General features: G+C 32.5%; 1 protein-coding gene across 1 annotated transcript; it reads right to left on the bottom strand.

Moving 5' to 3' along the window:
- Window positions 1-3295: 3295 nt before the first annotated feature.
- Window positions 3296-4822, bottom strand: LOC108459725 (ethylene-responsive transcription factor CRF5-like). The gene has a single exon (XM_017759128.2). It carries the CDS (start codon window positions 4577-4579, stop codon window positions 3638-3640), a length of 942 nt encoding a protein of 313 aa, XP_017614617.1. The 5' UTR covers window positions 4580-4822; the 3' UTR covers window positions 3296-3637.
- Between the last annotated feature and the right edge of the window lie 7487 nt (window positions 4823-12309).

Raw genomic sequence — 12309 nt, 5'->3', positions numbered from 1 at the left:
AAAACCAATAAATCAAAGTGGATAATATTTTAAAGTTTTTAAATAAAATTTATCGTCAAATTAATCTATTTTAATTAAATCATTTAATATTAATTTAGTTTAAATTAAATAAATTAATAAAAAGATAAAAATTTAGTTTAACCATCAATTCAACTAATTTATATTGATGCGTAAATTAATCAATTTTATCTCTTATTTTAAACCAATAAATTAAGCCTGATTCATCCAAACTTATCTAATCCAATTTCAACCACATATATTAAAACAACCGGTATAAACGTTAGCGGACAAGAAAGTGGGTTAAGCAAAGTCGCTAAGTGTCTTATAAGGAAGTGTCAAGTCATAAATCCGGGAAAGTTTCGTTATTTCTTATTCTGCGGTGTGTCCAGCTTTGCTATTGTGAGTTTGGGATTTTACATGCCTTTTCAGTCATCATAAGTGATAAAACCTATCACACTTCACAATACATGGCGGAATAGGTCCTAATATAAATTCTGCTCAACAAATACGTAAACCTACCATAACTAAATGCTAAAAATATGGCCAGAGGGCAAAATGCAATAAAAGTAGTTTGTAAACTAGTGCACGTGAGTTGGGTAAAAAAAAAAAAAAATTAATCTCTATATGTTAAATTAAAGAATAAATTAATTATTTCGTTAAAAATTCTATCTATTTTTATCATCAAGAGGGTGTTTAGTATTATTGAAAGTTTTTGGAATATAATTCCAATGTTTAACATGTAAAAATTAATTTATTTTCCTTTTAATTCAATATTCTCTTAAGTTACTTTCCTACAAATAATGCATAGTGATTCTTTTAATAATGGGTGGAAAAATTACTTTTGCATGTAGATGAAAAGTAAAAAGATTTTGCTTTGACCAAAATAGCCTTTTTATTTGTACTTAGGATTAAGATTCAAAATGAATGTATTTCTTTTGTTATAAATATATTTTTGCATTGATATCAAATTTTAGTATCAATATAATTTCAAGTCCAACTTATACTTACATTGTAATAAGGGCAAATGTTCCAATTTTACATCTTTACAATCTTGAATTAATATATAAGTTATTTTTCAAATGAATTAATGTAACGAATTCAATTAGAATGTGAGCAAATCATACCTTGCGGATTAATTCAAATATTTGTTAATAACAAAGATTGGTGAAAATATTATTATTATTAAATATTTGTTTATAAAATTATTGAAAATCTATCTTTTATTTAATAAAAGTAATTTTGTAAAGTATTATTACATTCTCGAGGAAAGTGTTGAGCTTACCAAATGTGTTAATCTAACTTTCTTGAGATTTTAATCTATACTTTCTCATGTATATTAAACATTATAAAATAACTTTCTACACAATGATATTCTCATTAATCACATTCTATAGAATTATATTTCATTAAAATTATAACATGAGAAAGTATCAAAACCTCCTTAAGTGATAATGTAGCCAACAGAGCAAGTAGAAAGCGACACATGATGAACTTGAATAACTATTTGTCTGGATTAATCTTAAACGTGATTTTTCAAATAATTATTAAAAAAATTTATTTATTTTTAAGATTTTTATCATATTAACGTGAGGTACAAGTGAAATGTCATATCTCACTATTGACTTACTCTATCAATTATGTCATAATTTAACAGTAAAAATAAATAAAAGATTAAAAAATTAATTTATAATTTAATCTAATATAACTAATTTATCTATTTGTAAATAAAGGAAGGAAATATATAAACAACCCCACCGTAGTTTTACAATAAAAGGAAAATGCCAAGTTAATTACCTAGGGGCTCAGGTGTACTATTTGCGGCATTTGTCCAACTCCAACATCCCTTTTATGCGTGGAAACTGGAAAAGTTTATTTTTAGTAAAACCTCAGAGTTCAGACCTGTTATTTGAACTGCCTTTGTTAATGGTTTATGAGTAACCTTTTTCCCCCTAGTTTATTTCCTTGATCTTCAATCTTTGACCATTATGAAATTTTGCTATATATTTTTGGTGTAACCAGCTACATCGACCCGTCCCCACCAATTCTGGGAAAGTAGGGAGGGGGGCCACCACCTCAAAGTCAAACTAAACTTTGCATTGCTATGTCGCTGTTAGTATACATTTAAATCAGACGAAAAAAGAAGAAATGAACATCAGTATTCAGCGAGAAGAGTCGACTATTGGCCTACCAGTAATCCAGAGTTTCAGCTTGCAAGTGGGTCTGCTTACCGACAGCAGTCCAGCAGAGGCTGATATTAGCCGTGATTTTTGAAACCACCTTTGCTGCTGCCTTTGTTCATCATAATTAAATAATCCCCAAAAGCCTGCAATCCACGAACCACCTTTTGTAACAAATCGATTTTTGACTGAAAAAAAAAGATACTTGTCGTTACCGGAGATTCAAGCATGCCGGGATATATCACCTGAAAATGCCAAGGCCTAACCCTAATGTGCAGGTAGCCCTATGGCTCTACGACAACCCTTTCCAAGACGTTTTTTAGTATTGTGTCGAGACTTTTTTATGTATTTCTAGAGGCTGGCTGCCTCAGCCTTGGGGACAGGGCAAAGAGAGGGCAGAATCGTGTCTAAAGATCCCACCAGGGTCTATCTCTGTGGGGCCGACGTATCATTTATTTTCCAAAGGATTCAAAATCAACTTTGTCAAGTGGATGGAATTGGGTCCTCTAAACGAGAGTCCTATGGGGCATCTCGCACTTCTGTCTGTTTTCTCAACTCAAGATATGTCCTTATCAATTGAAGTCACTGTTATACTGTTCCAAGGCAACCCAAAAACATCCCCAAAACAAAGAAGTGCCTCTTAATATGGAACATAACGTGTCCCTCTTGCTCTCTTTCATTATTTTCATATATAAGAAAAAAGATCCTTCTTAGAATCGTAGTTGGCATATTTTTTTAACCTTGATGGTGAAATCAGAGCACGAGAACTTGTCAATGAAAGAAACATAACTACTACTTCTTTTAAGACGATCAAATGGTAAATTTTTCCAAAGGGTCATTTTACTTTTTTTTTTCCCCTTTTGTTTGATAGAAAACCAAACAGGGGGAACAAGTGGCATGAATAGGAATGCCATGCTTAAAAAGAATGGCTCTTAACAAAACTCAAACGAGTTTATGGCTAACAAGTGTCTAAGGTGGCAAACCGTTGAACATGGGTACCCACTTTAGCTTAACTTGGCAGCCTTTTGAGTCCCGCGCCAATGCACCCATTAAAGATTAAAAAATATCTCACCGACCCCATCAATTACCCAGACAAGAAAAAGAAGTAAAGCAACGAATTCAATAACCCAAAACACAATAAATTTCAGATTTTTTACTTTCTTTTTAAACAAAAGACATAACGGCAAAGCACGCTTCCTGGCATACAAACAACGACCATGCCAATTGAAACGCACACCAAACCTGTTCATATCCACGAAAAAGAAGCCTTAAAAGAAACCAAGAATTTACATGTTTACTTGGCATTTCTTTACACACTGTAGCAGCAGTAGAGAAACACATCTAGAAAAAGGTATCCAAAATTCCACTCGGAATTTACCATAAAATTACGCACGGCAAAAAGTATATACCAGCAACTCAGGTAAACATGGGCAGCAACAAGAGCCAAAACTACTCTGATCTTAATAGTAGTTATCCACATCCCAGGAGCAAGACCCGAAATCAACATCCAATTTAACAGAAATATCACAATAATCATGTTCCAAATTGCTGCTTGCTTCCGGTAAACTCAGTTCATCAAAAAATATTGGTGTAGGGTTATCAGAATCTAAGTAATCATATAAAACCACTGGATCTGTTAACAAAAACTCGTCTAATAAGTTACTTGGGTATTGAGAGAGTTCCTTAACAGGGCTCCACCCAGTTTGTGTTGTTGAGTCATCTTTGGACTCGGTTTGAAGTTCAGTTTCTTCATTCGACTGAAATCTGAGAACAGAAGTTGGTGAACAGAGTGAGTGAGATTCTTGGCCAGAATCATACCCGGAAGTCATTTCAAGTTCAATCTCAGGTGGGGAGGGTCTGGCAGGAGGCTTTATAAAGTTGGTGAGAGCGTCAGGGCCTTTGATTCGAATCGCGGCTCTGTCATAAACCAAAGCAGCTTCTTCAGCCGTATCATAAGTGCCAAGCCAGACCCTGGTTCGACTTGTCGGGTCTCTGATCTCAGCAGCCCATCTTCCCCATGGCCTTTGTCGAACCCCACGGTACTTGACGCCGTTAGACAAACATTGCTGCTGCTGCTGCTGCGGTTGTTGCTTCTTTGATCTGATATTGACAAGATTGGTCTTATTGTTAGTCGGTCTGTTTTGCTTGTTTGATGTCTTGTTGGAATTGAATGTAGAACAATCTCCGATCCTGATTTCGCTAACATGCCTTTTCACTGTGTGATGTCTCTCCTGCTCGCTTTCATCGCTAGAAGAATCGGTGGCATCGCCATCGGTGACAGAAATCCTGACGATCCTAGGGGCTTTGGGTTTGGACTCCATGGGAAACCACTTGCTCGATGCCTTGAGTAGCTTATTAGTAACAGTTCTTCGCTCTGTGTATTTAACCCTCCCTGGATTCATTTCCAGGTGGTTAACATAAAAAAAAAAAAAAAAACGGGGATTTTGTTTTCGAGAGAGAGAAGAAAAAAGAAACTAAAACTTTGGCGGAGAGTAAAATCAAAAGGCGAGATAGTGGAAAAGGAACAGGAGAGTTTCAGTTGAAAGGAAGAGTCAAAATACCAAGAATCGCTGTTTTGTAGGAGTATCCTCCATAAAACTACCTTATTTATTTATTTATTTCCCCTGTTTGATTTTTTTATTTTATTTTAACAATTCATAAAATTTCTTAATTCGCTTCAAAATTAGCGAACAGGTGACTTGCTGCTTCTCACTGTAATGACACGTGTCCTAAACTTCCCTCCAAATGTGCTGGGTCCTCCTATTCAGCTTGGTCCCCAAGCAACAAAAGCCTCACACGCTCTAATGCCCACCGTGTCCTACACGCTTCAACAGCATTGGATACTTGTCCTCAATTATGATATTTGATTGGCTGTTAGGAGTAATATAGTAGTAATAAAGTATATATTGCAGAATTTAAATTTATGATATTACAGAATGAATTTTTGATTAATTAGACATCAAAGTTATCTTTTGTGAATAAAAAAAAAACCTAAAAATAGGAATAATATTATAAAATATTATTTATGAATGTAGATTTGAAATACAAATACATATGCTGTAAAGTAGGCAGACAAAAATAAAAAAGAAAAATAAGAATTGTGTTCAAAATAAATAAATGATGTGATTATTTAAACGCCACCTCACTTGATTAACAAATAATTATAAATATTAAAATTAGAATCTTAATGATAATAAATAATAAATGGGCAGTCCTTCCAAAAATAATGGATTGGATTGATTGGCCGAAAATTTCTCTTGAAAAATCTTTTTCTTTACGCTGGTAGTTCCCATTTATTGGCAGTTGACTATGAAATGAAACAAAGATTGGGTGAATATAAATATATTCATTCTCTTACTAAGTATTATTTAGATCCCATTGAAAGAAAATTAAGCTAAAAAACTTTATTCTTCTACTATATTACATGGAAACATTTATTTATTTTTCTTTTAAACATAATTATAATTAGAAATGTAAAGTTGGAGAGAAAAAGCATGAGTGGGTAGGTAGGTAGAAAACATAAATAATAAGAAATAAGATTTATATTCCAAGAATTCGAGTTTTAAATTTTAACAAATTTATTTTTATTATTTGTAAACATAAAATAAACTTGTTTTCACTCACTCTTCACTCTTCCTCTCATTTACTTCACGTGACTATTATTTAATTGCCAATTATATGGTGGGCTTTCTTTCATTTTTACTGTCCTATTTCACGTTTCAATGCTCCCAAGTCAACCAAGAATGAGTCACTCGCCCCAAGGATTTCACCAAAATGCCCACTTCCCACTCTTATAAATCCACATCTGGGTATTTCATTTGTTGGATCAGTGATATATAATAAAAATATATAACTTACTATAAATTGTTAAAAGATAATAATAAAAAAAATCAAGATAAAAACGTTAATGGTTGTTGGAATCAGACTAAATCGAATGGCTAGGTCAAGAATAGACCGATATATTTATTTGAATAAAGAGTTAAAGTAATTTTTGTGCGAACCGGTTGAACATGTGGTTGAATTGGTTTTCTCCTTTTTTTGATATGTATTTTTTTAAAAAAAATTATGAATTTTTTAATAATTTATTTAGATAAAATTAGCTCGGCTGGTTGAATCAGGGATTGGTAGTCTGACTAGTTAATAATTGATCTGATTTTAAAAACCTTGCAAAAGAAAAAAAATGGTTCAACCAATTATGGATTTTTTATTATAATTTTTATTTAATTATTGATGAATTAATGATTGAATTAATAACCAATTATGTTATTGGTTTGACCACTAATCTAATTTTCAAAACATTGTTCCACTCTTCATCTAGAATTATAAATCAATCGTGTTTAAACCAGCAACTTTTATTTATATTTGTTTGAAACAACAAATTTAAATAAATCGAGTGCAAATTTTTAATAAAAATTAAGTATAAAAGAGATGAAAATCTAATTAATTATAAAAATGTTGTATTTTTTTTTTATAAAGCAAGAACAATTAAGGACAAGGGAAACTAATTAAAGCTTTAGAGGCATTCAAAGCCCATTGTCTCATCTATTTACTAAGCTTTCTGTTATTCATTGGTTAATATCTTGAAGGAGAAGTCTAATTAGGGGTGAGCAAAATCCGATTCAATTTGAAAAATTCGATAAAATTTTCAAATTTTGAATTAAATAGTTCGAGTTATTTGAGTTAATCAAGTTATTTGGATTAACTCGAATAAAAAATTAAGTTTTTCGGTTTAACTCGAATATGAATTACACAATTCGAGTTATCTGAAAATTCGAATAAGAAAAGGCAAAATTACGCCGTTTTGATAAATATTTACCTTTTCTAAAGTTAAAAAGTCAAAACCATTAAGTTAAGAGGCAAAACTATGATGTTTTCATAAATGTTTACTTATTAAGTTAAAAGGCAAAACCATTATATTGTTTATATAGTTAAATAATTTTATACTTTATTTACTAGTTAAATAATTAGTTCATGTAAACGCAACATTGAGTATAAATAATAGGATTCGTTAACTCGACTCGACTTTACTCGAAATTTTTTTACTCGATTCGATCCGATTCGAAAAAAAAAATCAAATTGAGTTTGGTTGCTAAAATAGGATTCATCAACTCAACTAACTCGAAATTTTTTGACTCGATTTGATTCGACTCGACTCAATTGAATACTCACCCCTAAGTCTGACATCACCAAATGCTTGTTGAAGCTTCCATCCTGGTTTAATATGTCCCTAAATTATGTTGATCCATCTTTTGCTATCATCCTGTAGCCTAAAAAAAATAATATTATGAAATTTTAGCATAAAAAGGATAGCTTGAAGGATGAGAATTTTGGCTTGGAGTTTGCTTGAGAATTTGAAGCTACAAACTCTAAAAAGTTGGAAGTTGTTGGAATTTTGAGTAATGGTTGCTCCTTTGATCATGTTGTTATAACAATTTTAAGTTATGTATAAACATAGAGTCCAAGTTTACTAGGGTTGTCATAGAGATTTAAGAAATGAGCAGATAATCAATTGGTGAAGATAAAAAATCATTTTGATAGCAACAATGGGATTTTGGTCTGAGCTTCTAAAAATAAACTTATTTCTAGATTTCTAAATGATCTACAAGGTAGAGGCCCAAATGCGTAGAAAATCCTAGATTCTTGGGAGTTGAGATCCTTACCCTAGAGCCATTGTAGGATTTAGTCAATGATGGGTTGATTATCAAAAGAGTAAGTGTGAATGGCAAGAGGAGAATTAAACCAAACCACCCTTTCAAAATTGCATGAAAGGAAGCGGTGGTCTTGAGTTTCTCTACTTTCTTTGAAAAGGGAGCATTGGGGTTCAAAATTGGGAATTCGCCATTAGAGAAGATCTTTAGTAGGGAGACAACCATTACAACTTTTCCATAGGAGAAAGATGATTTTAAAAGGGATCTTAAGTCGCCAAAGGTTAGCCCAACTTGCCTAATGTGAGTCTGGAATAGAGACATTAGAGTTGCTTTAATGTATAATATTATAAGCGTTTTTTATAGAAAAACAACCATTGAAATCATAATTCTAGACAAGAATGTCATCTTTTCCCTAGAAGGAGAGTGTTATATTAAAAAGATCAAAGGTTGTATTAACATCAAGTACTAGTAGTAACTTACTTTGATCAAGATCTTGGCTCTAGGGTCTGGTGAGATTATGAATTAGGAATGTTGTGTCTGTTGGAAAAAAATCTGGTTTGAAAACAATTTTCTTTTATAGCAAAAAATTAAAATTTTGAAAATAAACCCGGTTTGTAATATTTATAGCAATAAACCCTAACTGAATTCCTACTTGTTTTTTCGGCTTAGTGGATGTTTATTGTTCTCAGCTTTCAACCAATGATCTTTTTCGCTATTCTCATACCACAAACTTCTTCGAGTGTGAAGTTGAACCAATTGAATCGAAACATAAAACTACAAAAAGTAATTTTCTCCCTTTTGAGGTGAAAACGAAAATTCTCTCTTCTTAATAGAAACCGATAGAATTGTTATTCTAAAAATATATATATATAACAATTGAGAATAAATTCTCTTTTTTTTAAGAATAAAAATGTTAAAAAAACTGTGTAAATAGTTTTATTGGTGCCATCTATTTATAGGAAGAGAAAGTAGAACCCTTGTATTAAATTTGGTGCCCTAAGTGTAGTATTTTCATCAATATACACTTGTAAATTTTTCGAACAGATTGATTAATAAAATTATTCATGAATTAAATTAATATACTTTGTATTATTGTCCTTACATGGTTTTTGCACACAAAGAAAAATAGAAGCAAATATTGCTCATTGGTAGTCTAAACGTTTAACTAATATTAAGCAGTATTACGTGGTCCGCTCGTAGTACAAAAAGACAACTTGTACTAGTAGACAAACCTAAATATGTCCTTGGTCTAATCGATATAAGAAAATTGATTGAAAGACTAATATGTCGTCTATCAAGTCCAATTCGGGAGATGCCTTGTCTTGGGCTTCGGAGCAGATGACTCCCAGAAGATAGAGACATAGATGTGACTGACAGTATATCGGATAGGACCCAAGTAGAATAGATCCTGAATCCTTTTATGAATTTATTCACTTGTGACGTTCATAGTGTGACATAACTAAATCCTGAGTAGATGGCGGACTATGTATGTATGACTTATACATTTTGATGTAAGTAAAAGCCTGAGTTCAAATAGATAAGGAACCGAAAGTTGGTGCATTGGGTGTATGACTTTTGTAGTATGTAGCGTCATTCACAACAGTGGAATTCATAACCCAAAATATGGGTAAATGATATCCTCTCATTGGTATTATATGGTTGATGAAAAGTAAACGTGGCCACGGGTCGTCCATCATTATGATAGATGACTTGATCACTATTTGATAGTGATTGACTTTTTATGAAAGAATATGTAATAGTTACCATTAGATAAAATAGGATCATATTGAGAGAGCGAATATTATCTCAAAAAGATCAAGGATATCCTATGAGGGTAACACACAAATGACAAGGTTATTGGACGAGTATTAAGTAGTAATGAGAAGATACATGCCTAGGATTGGATCTGGCAAGGAAAGACTTATTTTTTAAGTGGTCAAATACGACTCACCTCCCTTTCTTGAGAACCTATCTGGTGCATGGGTCACATTCACTTCTTCGATTTTTCCCTAAAAGGAAAACTGTGGAGAATCAAAATTTTTTGATTAAGTCCTGTGAATGGATGAATGTGAATATCATACAATTGCCAAAGCATGTTATGCATACATAACATAAGCATGCCATATAGTTTAGGAAGTAATGGCACACGTACTTGTCATGCATATATTGATTATACATGATTGAAACCGAGAATTAAAAACCTTGCATGTTTTTAAAATGTTGAGTGGGAGAAGGTCTTAAACAAGACCTACAACCTCCATCAATGGTTTCTTGTGATGGCATGAAATAAGCCTAGCCCAAGATAGATATTGTCATATGGATTTCACTGAGGAGACTTCTTGAAAGTAAGCAGAATTTTCTTATGATCATATAATACTTGGACTGGTCCTTTTGGTAGGCATTATCATGTGATAGGTCAAAAAATTCTATCTTCAAAAGAGGGCAACTAGTTAAAGCATAATACTTGGTGAGATTATCCCACGATGACACATTTGTAGTGCATGATGCGATAGGCATTGAGTTGATGGTTATACACTCAAGATCTTCTATTTAAGTAACTCCCCACGAAGCTCTAATTAAGTTAGAACGATGGCCAAATGTTACATGATTATTAGTATGTGTGAATGCCTAAGTAATTAGGTTCATGTACTAATTGGATGAAAATTCATGTTCTTACTAGTTGATCATGATCACTCCAAGGTGGCTTGATTCAATGGGTGTAGGAATTATTGTTACAAAGACTTACCAATATTTTCAAGGTTTACTGTAAGACATATGCAACATCTTAATTCATATGGTAATGTTGCAAAACTTTTAAAACAATTGCTTAATATAAAGATATTAAAATATGAATTTTTATTTTCAGTTTGAAAATGGCACCAACTCTCTTATTGAACATACTCACTGAAAACAAATTGAACAAAAATAACTATAAGGAATGAAAAAAGAAACTAATAATTGTCTTGAGTTGTGAAAAACTTAAAACAATTGATAATAAGTGGCTACCGGCCACTCAAGCTAAGGCTAGAAAATGCTGGGAAGATTCTAATGAGATAGCTCGTTGCTATATGTTGGTAAGCATAACAAATACTATATATAAGCAACTAGAGAGCTGTAAGACTGCTACAGCGATTCTAGATAAGTTAGAAGCCATGTTCAGAGGCCAAACTACCTTGGCTTGATAGTCTACCAAAACTATCTTGATGAATGCCCAACAAAAGCTCGACACTTTAGTCAAAGACCATATGATCACTCTTATGAGCTACTTTACTGAGGTTGCAAACAATGAGTCCAATATGGACCAGAACACTCAAATTGATATAGTGTTCAAAAGTTTGTCAAAGGATTTTGATGGTTTGTGTAGCATATAACCTTGGCAACAAAAACTTGACACTTACACAACTCGTGAAGGAGTTACAATCCTGTGAGATGATGTTGAACTGCGGTCACTGGTCCAAAAAGTAGAAGCAAATATAATCGTCACTTCTTCTTTAAAAGGTAAGGGAAATAGTGATAAGAAAGGCAATGTTAAGATTTTTGGGCCACCACAAGTGGAAAGGACGAGAACCAGAAAGCCTAAAGACTTAGCTAAGTCTAAATGCTTTTTTTTGCAGCAAGAAAGGGCACTTTAAGGCAAACTATAAATAATGGAAGGAATACTTAGCTACCAAGAGCAAAGTTTTGGAACCCTTGATAATAGAAGCTTGTTTAGTGGAAGATTCAATAGGCCACTAGGTCATTGATTCGAGAGTCATTAATCATGTTTGTGTTTCGCTACAAGGGCTCGAGGAGACGAAAGATCTTAGAGATAAGAGCTTATCGTTGCAAACTAAGAACGAGACAAGTATGGTAGTTGAAGCATTGGAAGATGTACAACTTTATTTTGATAATTTTAGAAAGATTATTTTAAAATGTGCTTTCTATGTACCAAGTTTGAAAAGAAGCTTAATTTCTGTTGCATGTTTATATAAAAACGCTTGATTGTGACTTTTAATAATTAATTGCAATATTTAGAAACCGCAATCTTATTTGTAATGGATGATGTCAAATAATATTCATTTTATCAAACCAAAGATGTACTACTTGAGACTAAAATATCAAATAAAATATTTAAAACTTCTCATTTTAATGAAACGTACCTTTGGCATTTGAGACTTGGTCATATTAATTGAGAAAAAATCACTAGACTTGTAAAAGACGACATCTTATGTTCACTTAAAGAAGTTGATATTCCACAATATGAATATTACTTGGAAGGTAAGATAACTAAGCTATCTTTTAATGCGAAAGGAATAAGAGTCGAAAAACCCCTAGAACTTGTGCACACTGACGTATGTGGCCTCATAAGCGTTAGTGCAAGAGGTGGTTACAAGTATTATGTAACCTTTATTGATGACTATTCCAGATATGAGTATGTATACCTGTTGCACTGTAAGAGTGAAACCTTTGACAAATTCAAAGAGTTTCGTGTGGAGGTGGAAAAA

Source organism: Gossypium arboreum, chromosome 7 (genome assembly GCF_025698485.1).
Source record: "Gossypium arboreum isolate Shixiya-1 chromosome 7, ASM2569848v2, whole genome shotgun sequence".
Taxonomy (NCBI): domain Eukaryota; kingdom Viridiplantae; phylum Streptophyta; class Magnoliopsida; order Malvales; family Malvaceae; genus Gossypium; species Gossypium arboreum.
The sequence above is the reverse complement of the archived record's forward strand: the minus strand, read 5'-3'. Positions and strand labels throughout refer to the sequence as shown.